The 22,642-nt window shown below is 40.2% G+C and overlaps 1 protein-coding gene across 1 annotated transcript in view; it reads left to right on the top strand.

Annotated features, from left to right (window-relative positions):
• SLC38A6 (solute carrier family 38 member 6) overlaps positions 1-22,642 on the top strand; it is a 1,040,054-nt gene that overhangs the window by 235,601 nt on the left and 781,811 nt on the right. The window contains 1 exon segment of the mRNA XM_044074482.1: positions 2,039-2,112. Within this exon segment, the coding sequence (XP_043930417.1) occupies positions 2,039-2,112 (74 nt within the window).

Raw genomic sequence — 22,642 nt, 5'->3', positions numbered from 1 at the left:
ACAGCTATTGCCTTTATTTCATATTCATTAATTGTATATTCCAAAAAGATTTGCCACTGTCTCAGAATGTTCCACAACACTGAAATGGCCTTTTCTGGTTTGATCAGGTACAAAATAATATTGTTGGCAAATAAGCCCAGCTTTTCTTGATTACCATATATAGGATCATAGGAGATTACTAGGCTATCAACCCAGAGGTCGTTTCATCCCACTGTAATACCATAAAAATGTTAGTTTATACCCAAGATTGCATTTAGTAATGACTGCCCATGTCCAGGAAGGTTGAATTTCTGAGTCCCATATTTTCTTTACCAATGGTTCTTAATATAAAGAAAATAACAAAGGTGAAAGAGGACACCCATTTCTGGTTCCTGTGCTCAAACGGAAATTATCAGAAAGGGACCCCCCACTTTAATTTTCACCCCCAATCCCTCATATATCCTCCTAATTAACCCTGTAATTTTGTCAGGGAATGCAAATGCTTCCCTTGCCCTGCTCATAAAATCCCAGCTTACTCTGTTGAATGTTTTTTCTGCATCAAGGTCCACCAACAGCAGTGGCATTTTCCTTGCATTCTACTTCCCTCTGGATCGTCCTTGTTCTATTAATGTTGTTAAATGTTTGCCTCCCCTACAGAAAACCGCATTAATCCATGTTTGTCAATTTTGGCATCTATTTTGCCATTCTTTCAGCCATTATAGACATGTACACTTTATAATCATGGTTTGAATAAAAAATTGTCCCATATAAAGCTGAATCTGATGGGTCTTCACTCACTTTAGGTATTATAGCCATTACAGTTTTCTTCCAGGATGTTGGTGCTTCCTCTCCTTTTAAAATACTGTTAAACAAAACCTTCCAGATCTTTATCGCTTTTTTCCTTCTAGCTTCCAGACTTCCACAGGAGTACCATCTGTTTTTGGAGACTTTCTTCTAGATTGGTAATTCATTTCCCTCCTATCCTATTAGTAATTGAACCTCAGCTACCTCTAACCTTGGCATATTTAATTCTCCCATAAATATTTCCGTTTGTAATTTTTCTTGACTTCACCATTTCTCTGCTTTATACAGCTTTTCATAACATTTCCAAAATATTTCTAATACCTCTACAGGATCTCTCGATTATTTTTCCTGTTATAGGCTCCCTAAGCTTGGCAACAACCCTTTCTACTTTCTGTTGCATGAACTGTTGTGTCAAAAGATTTTTTGATCTGGAATTGTCAAAAAAGAGTTGCTCAACAGCAATCTTTCTAAACTCATGCATACTTTTTAGGCTGTTCCTTATTTTTCTCTTTAACACTCTGCAGTTGAACCTATTCATGTTCTGTGAGATTCCTCCTATTCCGTAGTGCTTTAGAACTGTAGGGTTGGGAGCTAGCTGCTTGGTAAGTTTTATTTTTCAGTACAATTTTTAGTTTCAGTACTGTACTTAAATGGTGGTGCTGCGGTAGCGTTGTCGCCTCACAGTAAGACGTTGTCCTGTTCAATTCTCAGCTAAAGCGTCTTCTGTGTGGAGACATGCGTGAATGGGCGTACCTTTGTTGAAAGTTGTGCATCAGGCCTGGCAAGTCGGTATGTAAAAATCTACTGCCAATCATTAGCGGACCGGAGTTCCGCTGTGGCGACCCCTAACCGGGAAAAGCCGAAAGATACAACAACAACTGTACTTAAATGTATTGGTATAGTTTAAAACCATTTGAGAATATGACTTACAGATTTTGATGGGCATTAAAGTGCTTGATTTTTTTGCTTAATCTGTGAATGAAATGCTGATTTCACACTGATTCAGCAAATCACCAGATATTTATATTTAATGTTAACAATTTTGAATCTCACGTATGTTTCATTTTTTGCTGCTACAATTTTTATAATTGGAAGATAATTGCTAATCATTTACCTTGTGTTTTTCAGAAAATTAATTTTTTACGCATGTATTATATTAGCAAATGTGGTAGCATTCTGTTGTGCTGAATCTAATTTAATTTCAGTTTGTATCACATTTATTTATGGTAACCTTACTGCTGTTACTCTTTTATAGTATCTTACTGCTATTGGTTGCCAGTCTTGCCTCCTATTCGATTCATCTTCTTCTTAAAATATGTGTTAGGACAGGTAAGTAGAAGCATTTTATTGCTTAATAGAAGTCAACTAGCTGAGCTGCCGAATTGCTTTTCAAGTCAGAGTTCTATTACTTTCTTTCAGAAATGCTCATAAAATATTTTTATAGTTGTGTAACTGGCATTAAATAATCTTATTTCAAATGAGTTTCTGGAATGTATCCAACTGATGGAATATACTTTCTGAAAGCTGACCTGCCTAGTATAAGAAAACTCCTAGCATCTGTGTGTGGGAACTATGCTTCCTATGCCTTGTGTCAGTGTACCATATAGCCATGTTAAAAGGGTGTGCTCAGTGCCAGAGCACCCAGTCCTTTCAGACACCTTGCACTAACCAAATCTTTTCCTGTCATTACATGAAAGTACATGGATTTCATGCCCGAAAAAGACTCGGAACTTAATTTTTTACCATGTAAAGGTAATTGTAGTATCAAGGGACTGATGTTTAGTGCTCAGACTATCCCACTTTTTTACGTCAGTAAAACTGAGCATACCCTCAGGAAGTCTGATTACAAGCACAATTATGACATATTGAGAGCCAACCCAAAGAATGCCTTGTATAGACATTCTATTGAATGCATGAAATTTAAGCATTTTTAGTTTCTTATTCTAGAAAAAAATAGAACACCGGCCACTTGATGATTCATGGGAGACCACCCTAGAGTATAAGTAGTTGTTGTGGCAACTTAGATTGAATGATTAATGATTATGCCTTGATAGTTTGTAGTAGACTCGAGTCACTTGGTTAACACTATCAGTTTTGAGTTTTGTTTAGTTCTTTACTCATAATCAATTTTACCATAAATTAATATTTTAATATTTTTATATTAATATATTTAAGTATTGTACCAATTTCATTGGCTCAATTGACATACTACTGTTTTCCTAGTTTTTCATTGACTATGGAGTAATTCTTCAACACCCTGTTTGGGTTGACTGTTACATTATTTCAGTCCATTTAGTCATTTGGTGGGTAGGGGCATGTTAAGAACCTTAACCTAGGCAGTTAGTCTATGTTCACTGTGTGTTATTAATTAAAAAAAATGTACCATTATTGGGCACTTACACACAAACATAGCAGAAGTCATAAGGACTGTGTATGTGAAAAAAAATCCTTTTAAATCATTTTAATTGTATTGTTTTTTTTTTGAATTGTTAAGAGTTGCAATGATATGATTCTTTCCAATGGTTTAGTCATGAATTGGCACCTAGTTGGTCACATGATATAGTGTCAATACAATTTGCATTGGTATTAAATAATGTAATGATATGCAATTTTTTTAAACTTATAGATTCAAAGGCCGTAGGGGCCTTACAAGCCTAGCCAAGTTCAATCCTTATTCCTTTAAGGGTCTAGAGATATGGTCTATGTGATAAGCAGATCTAAATCAGCATCAACTGTCCCTATCCATGATGGGCACAGGTGAAACACCTGGGGTGAATTTGCGGTTTCCCATCCTGTTGTCCAAGTTACACTTAAAAAGGGTAAACGAGGAGCTCTGTTTAACCTGTATTGGAAGTTTATTCTAGAGAGCAACCTCTGGGAGATGTATCCTTCCCTCCAGCAAGTCCTGTTGATGTCACATGTTAGGTTAAGGTCCCCAAAGTGAGTGAATCATGTACCATTTGACTTACAAATGTGAAGCATTTCCATTAAGGTAGGATCAGAGGTTCCTGTGTATGCAAGGCACAGGTTGCCTCTGAGTGGTCGATATGATACAGAGTAGAGTGACACTGATTTCATTCTGTCCACATAAGACATGTGCTGAAGACCCTGAATTTTCTTTGAGAGGATCCTTTGAGGTCTCTCCAGTTGCTGCAGGTGCCTGTTTAGGTACATACCAAAGGAAGCACTGTACTCTGTTATTGGTCTGATGAGGGAAGAGTACAGATATAACCTCTTTTGTTTTGGAAGATGTGCCCTTGTTTATGAGGTGAGCAATGCAGAGGCCCTTCCTTACCACTGCGGAGGCATGGTGTTGAAAAGTAAGGTTGCTGTCAACCTGTGTGCACAAATCTCTCCCCACTGATTTCAGCTTAGGGTGTTGTTATTAATATGGTAATCTGCAGGATCATTGCCTTTGGTTTGCTTAAGTCCTTGTAGAATGTTGGCATCATATGAGGACTCAATGACTGCACTCAGTTTGCAGCCATCAGCAAACTTTGTCAGCCACAGACCTTTTGTTCTTGCCTGTACTTCCAAGAAGTAGATTCCAAACAGTAGGAGCATCAGCACCGATCCCTGTGGAACACCTCTGGTAATGGGTCTGCTGATGGATGTGGAGTCTCCTGTCTTGACTGTATGTGTTCTGTCGTTGAGCCACTTTGCCACCTACCTGACAGTGTATGGGTTGGCCCCCAGCTGGGTGAGATTTTCAATGATACCTTAGTGGGGGTTGTGTCAAAAGCCTTAGCCAAGTCTAGGTAGGCTGTATACACAGATTTGCCTTCATCCAGGGCTTTCGTGACAGTCTTGAAGAAGTTCACCAGGTTCAACAGGCAGGATCTCACTTTAACAAAACCATATTGGGTTGGGTCAAGTGTTTGAAGGTCTCCTATATCCTTGTTGATACGGTCCATGATGATTTTCTCCATGGCCTTCGTGGTAAGAGTGGTTAGGCTAATGGGTCTATAGTTCCCAGGATCAGTGGATGCACCCTCCCTTGTGCAAGGGGATGATGGTAGCTGTTTTCCATTCAGGAGGGACAACATTCAGCAGGGACAAAACCAGTGCTTAGGCTGTGGTTGAAGAACTTCCAATGGTGTTGCTAACCCCTGTTTTAAACCATTGGGAATGCAGCCCGGGATGTTATCAGGTCCCATAGAGGCTGTGTTTTGAGCCTTGGAGAGAGCGGTTTAAGACCTGTTCTTTGTGATATTAGGTGGAGAGTAAGTGTAGGAATGTTTTGGGTTATATGTGGCAGGGACAAGGGGGAGAAGTTTTCACTGAAATTGTCTGCTACCAGGTTGGCTATTTCCACTGGTTTGGTATTTGTGGTACCATTCACTACCAGTTCAGCGCAAATCTGGGCTTTTCCTTTAATGTTTCAGATGTAGCTAAAGAATGCCTTATTGTTATCCTTAACTAGGGATGCTAATCTAGATTCTTAGTTAGCTTTAGAGGACTTTACAAGATGTCTTACTTGCTTGTTCAAGCGAGAAGGGTGTGCTTCCAATTCTGAGATTGTTCCTTCTTGCTCTTAGACAGCAATTTCTTCCTGTTATTATGTAACCTGTTTATGGTGGATGTCCACCAGGCAGGCTTGTTTTTTCTTGAGGATATTGCTTTGGTCTTATTAGGAATGCTGAGTCAATACTATTGTTTAGATGTTCTTAAACATTATTGTCTTCTCGTAGGAGGCTGTGGTTGGCTTTGGAGAAGTTATTTTTAGTCTAATTTCTCCTGGGGGTGGGGGGGGGGGTCTGATGCTATTGTTACTTTGAAAAGAGACTGATTTATGATCACACTTCAGGGAGGGCTTCACACTTTTGGTGGTCCACTGTTCTACCATATTAGTGAGTACCAAGTCTAGAATGTTTGGGCCCCTTGTGGGGGTGCCAACTATCTGCTTCAAGGAATTTGAGTTAACAAAGTCCAAGAACCTTTGGGCAAGTGTGTGTGTAGATGTATAATTTACCCAATCTATGGATGAGTAGTTAAAATCACCCATAACTAGCATGATTGGTTGGATTTTGAGCGACTCAAGTAGATCAAAGCAGGCAGTGTGGATGTCATGGTTCATGGATGGGGATCTATAGCTGGTGATAACTTGGAGACAGGGGTCTTTCCTGTAGTTATTTGCACATGGAGTAACTCTAGGGAGTCATTCTGTTTAACCAATCTGGAGGTATATTTATCTTTGATGAATATTGATATTCCTCCTCCTTTAGTTTTCACGCATTCATTTTGTGGTCTGAACGTGTGGAAGGCATTATATCCCTTTATGGCCGGGGTGCTCTCTGTGGCCTTGAATCAGGTCTCTGTGGCTGCACAGATGTTTGCGTCTTAGGTTCATAGTTTCATAGGTTCATACTAGGCTATCTGGCCTAGGGCATTTATAAGCCTAGCCAGAGTGTGTTTGGCTTTCGCCACCCATTTTAAATTAATTTTGCTATGCCCTTTCTTGAGGTTAGTATACTGTGCCTCTGTCTAACAGTGACACAGAAGTGATACCTGGGGTAAACCTACGATCTCCCATCCACACATCAAGATTCCTCTTGAAGAGAGTCAATGAGGAACTCTGCCTAACCTGGACTGGGATTTTATTCCAGAGTGAAGGGAGCCTCTGGGTTATGAATCTGTCCCTCCAGCATGTCCTATTTATTTCAGTGCTGAGGTTCAAGTCTCTCGAGCACGTAGCTCGATGGGATTTGGATTTTCTGAGGTGCAGCATGTCCATTAATTCCGGTTGGACATGGCTTTATACGTCAGGCACAGATCGCCTCTGAGCAGGCGGTATGCTACTGAGTAGAGCTGGAGTTTCTTTAACCGGGCAGCATATGGCATCTGTTTGAGCCCTTTGATCCTCTTGGTGAGGTACTTTTGGGGTCTTTCCAGTTGCTGCAGGTGTCTGGTAAGGTACATCCCAAAAGGGGCATTGTACTCAATTATGGGCCTGATGAGGGATGAGTAAAGAGGCACGATGATCTCCCCTGATCTAGATGTGAATCCCTTCATGATTAGGTGGGCTATATAAAATGTCTTTCTAACCACTTTGGCCACGTGGTTGTCAAATGAGAAATTGCTATCAACTTGGGTCCTCAGGTCCCAAATTACTACTTCTGTACTTAATGGATTACCACCTATGTGGTAATTTGTGGGCACTTTGTTTTTGCCAAAGGGGATGACTATACACTTTTTGGCGTTTAGCTTGAGGCCATGGCTCTGGCACCAGTTGTCTGTTTCTATGAGGCCCTTTTGGAGGATGCTTGTGTCGGCTGGAGAGTCGATTATGGCACCCAGTTTGCAGTCATCTGCGAACTTGGTCAGCCACAGTCCTTCCGTGTTGGCCTGTACCTCCGAGAAATATATACCGAACAAGAGAGGTCCCAGGACTGAGCCTTGTGGGACACCACTTGTAACTGGTTTGGAGTCTGACATGGCTCCAGCCATTCTAACCATGTGGGTTCTGTCCTTGAGCCAGTTTGCAACCCATCTAGTGACATAGGGGTTTATATTTAAGCTGGTGAGCTTATCTATAATGCCCGAGTGGGGTATTGTATCGAAGGCTTTTGCGAGGTCCAGGTAGGCTGTGTTGGACCACCTTCCCCTCGTCAATGGCCTTGGTGACTGTTTCAAAGAAATTGACCAAGTTTAAGAGGCAGGATCTGCCCTTAACAAAGCCGAACTGGGTAGGATCCAGTGTCTGTAGGTCCCCAATATCTTTATTTATGAGGTCCATGATGATCCTTTCCATAGCTTTGCAGACCAAGCTAGTCAGGCTTATGGGGCGATAATTTCCAGGATCCGTTGAGGCACCACCTTTGTGGAGAGGGACCACTGTTGCTGTACGCCACTCTTTGGGTACATATCCTGTAGTAAGGCTGAGATTGAACAGTAGTTTTAGGTTTGGGTTTAGCTATTCTTGGAGTTCATGTAGGACGCAGCCTGGGACACCGTCTGGTCCCATTGATGCTGTGTTTTTTGCTTTGGAGAGGGCAGCTCTTACCTGAGCATCTGAGATGTCAGGGGGGCAGCACTCTGCTGGGATAGATATTTGCCCTTTTGGTGGGGAGTTTGCACTGAACCTGTCAGCTAGGATGTTGGCAATGTCTGTGGGTTCGGTGTATTTTTTTGTCATTTTGGACTAATTCTGAGCATATCTGGGAATTCCCACCCAGGTTCCTAACATAACTAAAGAAAGCCTTGTGATTATCCTTAGTGTCCTGTGCAATTTTTCTCTCTAAGCTGGCCTTAGATAATTTTATGAGTGCCCGTAGTTTTTTGCTAATACTGATCAGAGATGCCTTCCCTTTTTGGGATTTTGCTCTATCATGTAGTAGCTTCCTCCTTCTATTGTATAGTTTGTTTATGGCTGGGGTCCACCAGACAGGACGTCTGCCTTTGGAGGATTGGGTCTTGGTTTTATTTGGGATTGCATGATCCATGCATTCCTGAAGGTGTTCATAGAATGCGTTTATAAAGGATTCTGTGGTCTGGGCTGTATTTTCCACAGGCCTGGGGGCTTTGAAGGATTCCACCTCGGTTTTGAGGAGTGTGAAATTTGCTTTAGAGAAGTTTTTCACTGTGGTTTTCTGGGCAGTTGGTGGGGTCGGGATGTGAATATCCAGTGAGACTAGTTTATGGTCTGATCTTACCAGTGAGGGATACACTTCTGGTCTGGAGCATAGAGTCCCCATGTTGGTGATGATCAGGTCCAGTATGTTTTCCCCTCTTGTGGGAGTGGTAAAAGTTGTTCCATAGCATTTGAGTTTATAAATTCTAGGAACCTTTGGGCTAGGGTGTTGGAGCTAGAGTAATGCTCCCAGTCTATGTTTGGGTAGTTGAAGTCACCCAATATAATGGTGTTTGGAGAGACCTTCATATTTTCCATTGTTTTCAGGAAGGCCGAGTGGGGTTCCTGGGTTTGGGAGGGTGGTCTGTAGCAGGCTATAAACTGGAAGGCAGTTTTACCCACTGTTAGTTGCACATGGATAGTCTCTGATGCTTCATGCTGTGCCACCAACCTGGAGGTGTGGGTATCTTTGTGAATATTGATACTCCCCTCCTTTTGTGGTTCAGTCCAAGTTTTGGGGCGAAAGGCATGGTATGAGGTATAACCTGGTAGTGCTGGGGTGCTCTCTGGAGCCTTGAACCAGGTTTCTGTTACTGCACAGATATCGATGTTCTCCATGCTAAGGAGAGTTTTGAGTGCATGCATTTTGAGGTTTAGACTTCTGGCGTTGAGTAGCATTACTCTTAGTTTCTTATCCCTTGTGATACCTATGGAGGTGGGTTTGTCTTTTGAGCCTTGCCTAAAAAGGCACTATGGGGTAGCAAGAGCCTTTGCCAATATCAAAGCCCACGGGTGACAGGTGCAAGCCGTCCCTAGCGAAGCATCGTGGCTTGTCGAGCATGTCATCCCAGGCTGACAGGCATTGGATCCCCTTTGAATGACACCAATACTTAAGCCAATTGTTGAAATTGATCATCTTGTCTTCATATTGTGGCATAATTCTTGGTGAGGGTAAGATGCTACTCAAGGTCAGGGTCATACCGGCCTGGGCTACATGCTCAGAGAGATCCTTTATGTCTCTCTTCATGTAGTCCAGGGAGGTACGTCTCAGGTCATTCACACCAGCATGGACAATGACTGAGTCATATTTGTACTTGCCTTGGAGTGACCTGAGTGCTTGTGTTATGTGGCGGATCCTAGCGCCTGACAGGCAGCTCACCGTGACCTTCTCCTTGTTCAGCCTGGTGAGCGGGACGTCAATGTGCCTGACGATAGAGTCACCTATTACAAGTTTATTAGGTGTGTTGTTTAGCCTTAAGGGCTGTGACTGTTCGGCACACTGGCTTTGTGAGCTATGTGTTGCACGTGTTTTGTTTTGGGGTAGCGGTTGCTTGGGTGTCTGCTTTGGAGGTCTCTGCTGCTTAGGCAGATTTTTATTTAGAGCCTCAAGTATGTTTTGTGTGTTTATGTGTTTGGTTTGCTGTCGTGGTAGGTCTGTGTGAGACTGGAATTGTAGTGAGTGTGGTTTCCTTCTCCTCCTCCTGACTTGTTACACCAGTACTGAGTTGAGAGAGGTTAGCCTCCAGTTTGGCTATATGGTTGCATCTCTCACATGTGTTGGAATTTGTTGGGAGGAGGAGAGGGTTGTCTGTGTACATGAGGCAGTTGTAACATTGCCTCAAGATTCTCAGATTCACCAGCTGGACCGGAGAGGAGATTGACAACTGACCTTTGGACATGCTAGAATACTATTGGGAATTCCAATGGAGAACAAGGTACTCAAGGGGAGTTTGTGAGGGTGTAGTGCTTTTAATTTTTTAGTGCTGACTTATATAATTGCTTTAGTGAGCAAGTGCCAGGTAACTTAAATGCAATGTGAGGAGTACTTCCAGTGAGTACAGTTTCAGATTTATACTCCTTAATGTTTGAATTTGTCTGTCAGTGTTTCTCTGTACACAACAGCCTTGGTCCTGGGTGGTCACACAAGTAATTGTGCCTAAGGTGGTTTAATTTGAAACAAAATGTGTGGTGAGACCACCTGTTGTCATTTGATTAATGTGTTGATTTGAGTATGTCACAAATAGAATCTGATTGGACCATCTTTGATTATAATGGCCATTGTTTAGTATTAATTTACTAGCCTTAGGCTGTATTTTCAGTTCTGATGAAGTTCAATTCGTATTAATGGATGAACGCTTTTGCTAAACTGATTCACAATTTTATTTTTTATACTTTTATTCAATAAACTTTGTTTCATGCATTGGCAGTTGAGGCAAGGAATAACTCCCAGAGAGGACCACTAACCATGCACTTTTTTTGTTGTTTGGCTGTCCCCAGAGGTACTTTTTAGTGTTGTCTGTTTAAACTATATTATCTAACATCCATGTTAAGAAAACAGTACCTTCTCTTCCCACTTAGAAAAGGCAGTTAATTTACTTTTCCCTAAGATCAAATCACACACCTCACTAAAATGTCTAACAGATAAAATTGAGAGGTGTCTAAAGCAGTAGCGGAGAGGTTAGGTGTTTTAACTATAGCTGTTTTCTGTTGACCGGGCATATTTTTTCATTAAGCATAGATTGTGTACATTTTAGTGAAATGTAGGATTAAATCATTACTTACAAAGTTAATTGTTTTAAAGTAGAAAGGCATTGAATCTATTGTGAAGTCATTTGCTGTGTTAGTATGGTTATGGCTGTTTGAGCTGGTGTGAAGTAAAGTGGAGAACTATTTCGTAAAATTGAATAAAGTGAAGTGAACAAATTGTATGGTAGTAGTGTATTCTTGTAAGGGAGTCTTTGGGGAGGTATGACCTTTTCTTTTACTGCTTCCTTTGGTTGTTTTGGAGAGGGTTGCATTTTGCTGCTTTTTAGCTTTCTAGATTTCTTAGCAGAAATGTATTTATTTATTTATTTGTTTATTAATTTTGGTGAGGGAGAGCTTTTTCATCACTTCTATGTTTTGTCTCTTATTTGGTATAATGATTTTAGTGAACCATTGGCTATAAGAGTGTTTTAGGAGTCTTGAGAGTTTTGTAGAGTTGCATATTCATAAATGTGTTGTTTACAGTTGAGAGGTTCTCCTTGGTTAGTAGGAGGTCCCATTTTACTTGAAAAAGCTAATTTTGCAGTCTTTTGACATTTCTTTTACTTTGGAAAGTTATTAATAAAGAGTGGGAGGTCATTTGACACCTTTATAATGACAGTAACTGGGCACAGTTTTGTAATTATTATAGCAATATTTCTAATCAGAAAGTCTGAGAGGGAGTGGTTGCCTGTTTAAGGACAGGTATGTTAAATTGTTTGACAAGCTAAGTTCTTGCTTGGTTAGGAAGTCCACATTATCTATATTATTGTAGATGAAGAAGTTAACATTAAAGCTGGCTAAAAATATTATGTTATTCTAAAGTGTGTTGCTTTCCGGGATGTCACATAGTGACTTAAATTTGTAATGGTTAGCTGGAGGGAGTAGCTGGACAACTACATTTAGTTAGGATTTTTGTGTTTTGAATTTTTCTAGCTAACCACTTTGGTCGTAATCATTGTTTATAGAGTTTTGATAAAATTCATTTTTGTATGTTTTTTGAGAAAGTGGGATCCCTTCCACCTTTTCCCTGATTGTGCATCAGCTTTATAGTTGAAGCTTCAATTCAAATTTTTGGTCTTGGCAATTGTAGAAATTCACTTAAGAACCCTGCTTTCTTCAGTACTGTCCATAAATAATCTAAATGAACCCAGTCAAAATGCTTTTTCCTGCATCTGAGCCAATTAAGAAATGATTCCATGTATTCTCTGCTTCTTGGTGTTTCTTATGTATTTTTAGGATATTGTCAAATGTTTGCCAACCATCCATAAAACTACAGGTCTATATCATAACATCGAAGTTGCAAAACTTCGAATGTTATAATATTGAACCCAAAACCTCGAAGAGTGACAACAGCGAAGCCGCGGAACATCAAATTCTTTCCCAGGGAAGGAATTTGGTGGGCCATTTCTGCGGCTTTGCTATTTCCTCCACTGTGGTGCGATCTCAGAGTTGGTATATTTAAGTAAGGGGGTGTGGGGGGCAAAGCCCCCCACATTACAAATAGTTTGTAGTGTTTGTATGTTTCGTGTTTTGTGCTGGAACAGCGATTTGTTTCCCAGGGAAAAAAAAAATTGTTGTTCTCAGCTTTCGGAGTTTTCAGATTTCGAGGTTAACAGTTTGATGTTATCACGTTTTGATCATGTAATATAAACCCTAGAACTACACTAGTCTAAATTGATAAGTTTTGGTATGAACTTATAATTTAATATTGATGAACGGCAATAAAAGGCAGTATGATCTTGGATTTATTGGAGATTCTCTCCTCTTTAACATTATTGAAATCACTGCTTTATTCCATGAACCTGAGAAATTCCTCTCTTTCAAAATGTTATTGAATAAGACAGTCCATATCCTACTTTTCTTTCCTTGCATTCCCTCCATAACTCCGCTGGTAATCAATCCAGTCTAGGTAATTACCCTTTTGCCAAAGCATCTGTTTGTTATATTAGCTTGTCCACTGTAAATTGCTTTAAAAGTGCTCTGTTACCTTCAACATTTAATCACCTGTATTTTTAACTGCCCTAAAAATCTATAAACTTTCATATATATCAAACCTGACTTCATGATTCATAGCACCATGTCCTACCTTTAGCTGCCTCAATTTCTGTGTTAGGAACTGCTGTAGTAGTGGTGTGTTTTCATAGCAAAATTGTCTTATCACTATCTGTTTCCTTTCAAGAGCTTCTGTAACGTTTGTCTAATTTCCTTTTTAGGTTTGGTAGTTCTTGGTCATCCATTTCATTTAAACATTCTCTTGTCAACAGTAATTATCATTATCCCCTAATCTTACCTGTGCATTGTTTTCCCTATTCTTCCATCTATAGTTCTCTATTATTTATTTTCCCATAGCCTTGCTTGTCATTTCTGCCTTTTCCTCATGGTCCTCTATTCTTGGTTTAAAGCCACTCTTCACCTTTAGTTGCTTCTTAACTTTTGGAGGGACTGCAAGGTCTTCCTCTTTCTGTATGTTTATAGATATCCTTGTTCCCTTAGGCCTCTCTTGTACTATCTAAGGCCTTTGCTGAATCCAAATTTGTTAATGTTCATAACTGTTGGTAGCTTCCTCTCCCTAGTTTTAGAAGATGGCATAGGTATGTTTATGGTTGTTTAATCTAAGGGTCTACCCCTTTAAGTTGACCAGCATGGTGTATATGAAGCACCACCACCTTCCCACTGTTTCCACAGCTCTTTAAAGTGGGGGATTCCTTCCCTGTTTTGTTGTCACATTTTAGTTATAGCATTACTACAACATGATGTAGTACCTTCCTAAATTCAGTTTGGATCTCCAAATAACAGTGAGATATTTTTTGTCCTAATAGATACACAGTACTTTTACAAGTATATAGCCTAGTTATAAAAGTTACAATACTTCCATAGTCTAGCAGCCTCTCCAGTTCTTTCCCATCTTTTAATACAGCACACTTGATTAATTTGGCAGTTGCACAGTAAAAGTACAGATTCAACCATTCTGGCAAATGTCTTGCCACGTTGCTTAGGTTTTAGCTGCATATTTTTTTAATGTGTGTCACATCTGAACTAATGTCAGTCTTACAAAATTTAGCAATATGGTACTTTTTTCCCCATGTTTAAAATAAAAAATGTGCACAAACAGACTGTTTACAGTAACTTTTCTATATTTCTGGGTAACTCACCTTTATATAAACTTTCATATAATTCGCCTTACCAGAGTAACAAAACTTTCAGAATCATATGGATCTGACTGACATGTCTTTTAATTACATTTGGAAATGCCTTTTTGAATTTGTCACCAGTTATTGCTGTCAGTGTTTCTTAACAGCTGTGATCCTGTGGATCTACCCAGAAAGAGACTCTCTGTTCTAGTTCAGACAACTCGAACCTTACTTTCCTGTTTTTAGAAAAAGTCCTGTTGTGGAATTTTTGAGCTTGGGTCTTCTGTGTGACACCAGCTTGAGCCAGCAAGCAAGCATTTCTTTACTTTTCATAGTCCTTGTAATCTGGGTCTTTTTTGTCCATAAAAGCTTGAAGAAGACCCTCCCATCAGTTGGGTGGAAAGCACCTGAGCCCAGTCAATTTACTCAAATCCCTCCTACCTGATCTACTTCAAAAGACCTGTGTAAGCTTGCAAGTCTTATTTTGTATCTGCAGTTTCAGTGGAGGCATGTCTGTTGGTATTATGATTGATAATATGAACACTTCAATTCCCTCGGCAGTGACAGTGATAGGAGTTGTGCCACATTAGTTATTTGCTGGTGATGCAGAAGTCGGTGACTTCTTTTGCGAAAGTGACACAGTTTTTTGCAACAGGTACACTCTGTCAGGGATGCAGCATAAAGGTAAAAAGGCAAGTATTCACACCTAGAAACTCAGTATGAACTTCCAGATGCAGCATGAGCTTCTGAATAGCAAATAAAAGCAGGCGTGCTTAATTTTAGTATCTGGGGTGTGCTTCATTATAGCATGTAGTGCCACAAAGGTTTTCAGAAGCAAATACTACAGGGAAAAAAGCCTTCAGTAAGGGGATTCTATTTATTTGGCAGCACAGCATCAGGTTTAGCAGGGACTACAGAGAAAATTCAGGTTGATATTTTAAGCCCGCTGCATCCACCAGTGTGGAAAATGAACGCAGCTGACATGAGTCATCATAAAACCAGTTTTATTTATAAAATTTAAATAAACTGCAAAATAATGTTTTTTCATATGTAACAAAAGTAGCATACAGGACCTTACAGAAATTCTGGTGCTAAATACAAACAAAAGCAAACACAAAGTCTGTATTTCTTGTCTTCTTCCAACCTTGCTGCAACTTCTTTGCCTCGCCCCTGAACAAGTACAAGTACTTCTCTCTGACCCTCCCCCAGGAGAGTCCCTCAGGAACGCTCTAGTCTACACTTGGCCCCCATGTGTCCTGTATGCGGGTCTATGTTATATGAACGTGCAATCATACTGTTGAATACAACATACTCAACACACTTTGATCGATCGTTCATGTAATCAAAACCTTAAAACCCTGAAAAATACAAGATCGAAAGATTTTGGTTGTCCCACACCTTCCCTATACTAACATACAACACACACACATAACAACCAATGCATACAATCCCTTACACACTTACACCATTCAAACACTTAAAAACCTACACAAACACATCTACTTTTAAAACAAAGTGGGGGGCTTTGCCCCCCACACCCCCCTAACTAAATATACCAACTCTGAGATCGCTGTACATTGGGGAAAGGGCAATTTCCCAGTAATCACAAAGGGACTTCTTACACAAGCGATTACCGGGAAATTGCCCTTTCCCCAATGTACACCGATCTCAGAGTTGGTATATAAAAGAAATCAGCCTCTTACCTAGCCATTCTGAACAGTGTAGCGTGTTTACGTCGCATGCTACACTCACTAGCACAGTCAACCAGAACATTTCGGAACTCCAGATTTCGACATTTGAAGTCTCCGATTACATGAACGTTCGATCAAAGTGTGTCAAGTATGTTGTACTCGACATTTTGCTTGTTCGTTCATGTAATATAGACCCCTGTATGCTTATACTCCGATTCCCCTGATTCCCAAAGTTTTACAGAAACCCAGCAGGTCGAAGTCCAATCTAATCCTTATTGCCCCCTTCTGGTCTGATCAGTTATGGTTCCCCTTCCTGTGGTCTCACAGCAAGTATCCCCAATGGATACTGGATCCCAGGCAGGATCTAATTTCTCATCCATTGGAATCTCGGGTTCCCAGACTCTGATCCCTAAGACTTAACCGCTTGGTTTCTCCACTTTCAGCGATTCCAAGAAAGTCCAGGCTGGCCTCTTTGGTTTGAGAAATTATACATGCCTGTCAAGTCTTCCACCAAAAGAGTATATAATAGTAAATGAAACAGATTTTTCATTTGGGTTTCAGAATGGAATGTTTATCCTTTTTCTGCTTCTATTTGGAACATTCTTTTGTTTTTCAGTTTTTTTTCCAGCATGGAACTAGTTTTTCCACTGTAAAATTACAACTAACAGCTATTATGAATTTTCATGTAGGAAAAGTGTAGCAGCTTTTGTCTTCCCTCTCCACTTCTAGATTATGCATAGCCTTCATGAGAGGAGTCTTTCATCTCAGGCCTCCAATTAAAGATCCTTCCCCTCCTTGGGATCTCACTCTTGTGTTTCAATGCCTTACTCACCAACCCTTTGAATGTGTGCTAGCTCATGTGACTTAAAATTCTTGTTTTGGAAGACTGCCTTTCTAGTGGCCGTTACTTCAACAAGGAGAGTGTCAGAATTGCAAGCTCTGTCTTCCCAGCCACCTTACATTTCCTTCTTTAATGACAAATTCCGTCAGAACAAATCCTTCCTTCATACTGAAGGTTGCCACAGAAAGGAATATTAACAAAACCATTCACTTGCTGTATTCTTCCCCAATTATTTTAATAAGGGCAAATATATACTGTACTCCGTGGATGTATTGTGCTTCTATTTACACAGAACTAAGCCACACAGGAAATCTGAACGATTGTTTATCTCTTTTTCACCAAATAAATTAGGCCAGGCCTTATCCAAGATTACTTAGTTAAGTGGATTACTGATTGCATTTCTACAGTTTACTACCAGCATGGCAAGCAACTTCCCCATCCTGTTAGAGCTTATTCTACCAGATCCATGTCTACCTCATCTGCTTTCTCCACAAAAACTCCTATTGATGACATTTATGCAGCAGCAACCTGGTCCAAATTTCATACTTTTGTTTCTCATGATAAGTTAGACATTATTTCTAGGACCAGAGCATCCTTTGGCGCCACGATACTCAAGCATATCCTTCTTTGAGGGACACCCAGGGTTTACTTAGCTGAGGACTCTGACCCAGCGGTAATGCATATTGAAATTGACAACATCAAGTAAGAAGATGTGTAGTTATAATAACTTTCTGTCTGTGTTCTCCAGTTTCATTATGCATCACATCCCATCCCCCCCATCCTAAATCAGCTGAGAGCGATAGAGAGGATATTGGAACCCATAGGTTCCTAGTCTGAGCTTCACTGTGGTTGCTTTCTTTTTGCTTTTGCACTAGTATAAGCCTAAGTCACTTTTGAGAGGGCAGCAAACTCACTCTGAGGGGTTAGAAAAGGAGTGGAGCATTATGGGAGAGGGTGAAGTTTGAGGCTCTGATCGTACAGCTGGAAGAAATGGCTGATTCGGATCAGAGGTCAGATCCATGGATGCAGTGGTGATGCATAATGAAATTGGACAACACAGATGCCGAGTTATGGTAAGTACATAACTTCTATTTTATTTATACGGTGGAAAATAATTTTAAGGGCATTTTGGAGAAGGGTACAGAAAATCGACTTCTAGGATCTAGTAAATGCAGACGATGCAGAGTTTGTCCTTATGTTAATGAAAGTACCACCGTTTCTTTAGACAACTACTGTGAAACACAGATTACCTTTCAGAAAGGGAATTGTGATTCCAAGGGGTTAGTGTGTTTTGCAACATGTGACCAATGTTTGGCTTACTACATAGGGAAGACAGAATGATGACTAACCAAAAGGATTAATGAACACTAGTATGATTTTAAAACATGCAACAAGAAACATGCACTGTTTAAACATTCCCAAGTTTGTACAGGGTTTGCTAAAGTTACATTTGTTACCTTAGAAATTGTTCAACCAAATGTGGGAGGGAGACACTGGGAAGACAAGCTCTGCAACTTGTCATATCCTCCAAGAGCTCCTTAGAGAGAATCCTAGCATGTACTGCCAAGGATAACCATAAGGCCTTTTACAGCTTCATATGTAACCTAAAGGGTAGGATCCAAGCATGTTCAGAACTGTTGGCCAATGGCATCACACACAGTGACCTCACAGAGATAGCAAACCTGCTAGCAGATAGGTTTGATGAACATTTCACTCCCTTATCCCCTCCTTACAACAAACTGCCCCCCAAACTCCCCATCCTATATATCTGAAGAGCAGGTCCTCGACCCCCTATCCAAGACAAAAAGCACAGCCTCCATGGGACCAGATGACATCCCAGGCTGTCTTCTAAACAGGCTAAAATATGAACTAGCATCACCACTAAGTACCTTTTTCATAGCCTAACCACAGGCTTTGTTTTTGCACAAAGTAGAACAGCTACAGTTATTCCCCTCCACAAAGGTGGCCTAGCAACAGACCCAGGGAATTACAGACCCATAAGCCTGACCAGCCTCATCTGGAAGGCCATGGAACATATCATTATGTACCTCCTAAATAAAGAAATAGGTGACCTCCAAACCCTGGATCCTACCCAGTTCAGCTTCGTAAAGGGCAGAACCTGCCTGTTAAATCTGGTGGATTTCTTTGAAAGTGTGACCAAGGTCACTGATAAGGGCATATCTGTGCACACAGCATACCTGAACTTGGCAAAGGCTTTCGACTCAATCCCACATTCAGGCATTACCGATAAACTTAGCAAACTGAATGTAAACCCCTTCATTATAAGATGCGTTGCCAGCTGGCTCACCAACTGGATGCACAGTATCAAAATGGGTGACTCCACATCAACCAGCATACCTGTTACCAGCGGGGTGCCACAGGGGTTAGTGCTGGGCCCCTTACTGTTTGGTATATACTTCTAACTAAGGGGCTGTGGCTGACCAAGTTTTCAGAGTATTGGAAACTAGGTGCAATCATTGAATCCCTAAATTATGTCAGTATACTGTAGGAGGGTCTCATGCAGACCGACGACTGGTGTATTAGTCACAGTCTCAAACTGAATGCAGAGAAATGCATCATCATTCCCTTCAGCACAAACAATGTCCCTTCACATTGTCAAATCAACAGCAATTTCTTGTTTACCCATGAAGTGGTCCGGGACCTGGGATCACAGTTTGACTGGGAAATTAAACTTTAACCACTACGTGTCTGCTGTAGTAAGGAAAGCTTTTTATGTAGCACACTTGATAAGTAAAGACATCATCTCGCGAGCAACAGAAGTTATAACCCCTCCTATACTCGACTTATCCGGCCCATAATTGAGTATGACACTCTATTCGGCATGTACCGTACTAACGACCTACAGCAATTAGAGACACCTCAAAGATTTCCAACAAAGAAGATCAAGGGGCTTCAGCATGTGCCTTACACAGACTGACTGAAATCCCTGTCACTATACTCCGTATCGTATAGACTTGTGCCTAATCTACAGAGCAATCCAAGACCCAAACCTAATGAACTTGTTGCATATCCATAAATCAAATGGGTTTAGGGCTTCCCATTCCAGCGGACTTAAATATGTCTTGTAACTGAAATAAGACATGCTGGAGGGACAGATATTTATCTCCCAGAAACTGCCACGTCTTTGCAACATGCTACTAATTCATGTGTAACAGAGCACCTCTATGACACTGTTCAAAAGGAACCTGGGCGAGTGGATGGGGCGCCGTAAATTCGTACCAGAGATGGGGCCCACACCCCTCCTGGACATGGGCAGTCATCACTAAATGCAGTTTTGGATGTTGACTAGCACTCCTATGATATTACTTTGGGTTGAAACAGCTAGGCTTAAATTGACCTCTGGGTCGATAGCCTCATAATCTCCTATGATCCTATGTAAGTGTGCATGTCATGCTAAATAATTGTACTTGATTGCTGTGATGATATGGATTCAGCATGCCATATACCTAGCAGTCTCTTGGAATGCTGCTGTTTTATTTTCTCTGTTTTTCTCAATCTTTTTATATTCCTGAGCTAAACCTGAACATGCTCCATGCAGGCCAGTATTCTTTGTTTAAATAAAAATAAAAAGTAAATAGGTTCCAGGTCACTGTTCTGACAAACAGCCCTAGGTAAATGTCTCATTTCCTGAGCTGATGCATTGGCTTCCATTTTTTTTTTAGCATTCCAGACTCCTCTGGTTCTTCACTAACTTCTGATATGGGCCATACCACCCCTTCTTGTACTCTTTCACTGATGTCTTCTTAATTGCCATTCATGCCATAAGTTCCCCTTTAAGGGTTATGTGGTATGCAAACAGTCGGTACAAATATCAGTAGTACAAATTACAAAAGACAAAATCCATACAGTTTATTGATGAAAACCACTACGGTATGTAGTGTATGGGTATTTCTATGTATGTGAGTGTTTAACAATATAAGGAAAACTCGCTATGTCAACTATCATTCCATTGATAAACTTACATCAGTGCAGTAAATCACAAAGAAATCGTGAACCAACAGATAAGACTGGTAAACAGCAAAAAGGCATAGAAGCAAAATAAATGTAACCTGCTGACATGGCCATAAAATATATAAACTACGTTAATGAAGCAGTTCAAAAACAACCACGGTATGAAAATAAGGTGAGCACTTTCATGACCTAACTAGCTGCTTCATCAGATCACTTACAATCAACTCAGGTGGCCATTAAATAACCAAGCTCATAATTACCACTTCAGATCACGCGATCTTAGAGGTCTTAAAGGTACATATTCATTAAGACCTCTACCTCTGTCACTTTGTAGTTCCAGAATCCACTTTGTTTCAATGCATTCAGTCACAGTTCTAACATCACCACCTCTAGCAGACATTATAAACAGTTCTAATACACTAAATCTAAAAACATGTTCATCATTAGTGGCAAGAGTATGCTTAGATAGGGCATTTTTAGTATCATGCTTATTAATGCTGTGCACATGTTCACATATACAACCCCTCAAAGTTCTATTTATTTTCCCAACGTAGAAAGTGTGATATACAGTACAGATAGGTAGAGACACCAGATTACTGCTCTTACAAGTGGTATAATGCTTCAACTTGCAAACCTTGTGCACCAGGTTGCTCAAACTTATTACAGTTATTGATATACTGGCACATACTACCCACCACAAGGATGACTACTCCATTTACCAGGTCTATTGTCAGTCTTGGTGACTGATTTATAATATAATAGTCTTTTCAAGGACTTAGTATTAATGTAGCAAAACCTAGGGGTATCTCCTAATATACTCTTATATCTATCGCCACACACTAATACATGCCAGTGTTTCCACACAATGTCACATATAGGGCGAGTGTCATTCGAATATGTAATATTCATCCTCAGAGTACCTGTATTGTTATTTGCAAAGTTCTCCACTTTGAAACCATTACCTGAAAAGTGAGGTTTAGCCCTAGCATCCTGTTGAGAAGATACCTCATTATGTCCTACGTTTATCTAACTCATAATATAACCCTCATTAATAAGCCCATCCGTAAGTTCATCAAAGGATCGTCTCATATTATCATCATTTACTTTTAATCTAGCACACCTAAAAAATTGCCCCGTAACCACATTTTTGAAAACATGTGGGGGAATGCATGTTCTGCTTGTGAAGTTCAATCAGTTTCTGACACGGTTTCTTATACACTTGTGTGTCCAAGCCTGTGTGAGTTTTTATTACCTGTACATCTAAACATTCTATAGTATCAATTGAAAAATTCTAACAGTGCCTGTCCAAATCATGAAAACATCATCTACAGAACATGCATAGCATGACACAAATTGCCTAAAATAATTGCTTCTCTCAAAAATATATAAAAGCTCCCAGTAAGGACAACATTTTCATAGCTATTGGCACAGGTAGTGCCCATAGCCACACCCACTTTCTGAACATAATAGTTGTCAAAAATAAACACACGGTTCTCCAAAATAAGTTAAAGTAGAGTACAAATCAAATGAATATGCTCAACAGTATAGTCAGAGTTCTTTGACAGGAAAAGTCTTCAAGCTCAGGCCCAGCATTATTAGGTATCACAGTAAATAATGACACCACATCAAGCATGACAAGTAAAACGTTTTTAGCCTTATTACTAATCGACCGGTCATTTAGGTTAGATAAAAAAAATGTTTTGTATCTTTTTACACTGCCTCAGCCTTGTTTAATGCCAGACATATTTGCTTCTCTACATACATGGACAGGGGCTCAGAGGCTTAGCCACATCCAGAAGCAATTGGTCATAAGGGAGGACTTTCCAACCAATTATGGATCTTCGTAAGCCAGTATATCACGGGAACCACTGGGAACTGAACCATAAAATTGTCAAACAGATCTTTAGTCATTGCCCCTTCCATCAGCTAATCATGCAAAGCAATATGTATACCGTCTATCACCTTATCAAGAGTTGTCTTTGAACAAATACCATACATTGATCAGAAAACATTTCATATATACCCACACAATGCATCTCCCTTATCAGCGGGTCTGATGTAGATATCTGCCATTGAAATCAAATCCAAGAGAGCTTTATACAGAGTCAAATAAATTATAAAAATTTTT

This window comes from Protopterus annectens, chromosome 6.part0 (genome assembly GCF_019279795.1).
Source record: "Protopterus annectens isolate FY-2018-M chromosome 6.part0, PAN1.0, whole genome shotgun sequence".
NCBI lineage: Eukaryota > Metazoa > Chordata > Ceratodontiformes > Protopteridae > Protopterus > Protopterus annectens.
Note: the sequence above shows the minus strand (reverse complement) of the source record. Positions and strands in the feature narration are given on the sequence as shown.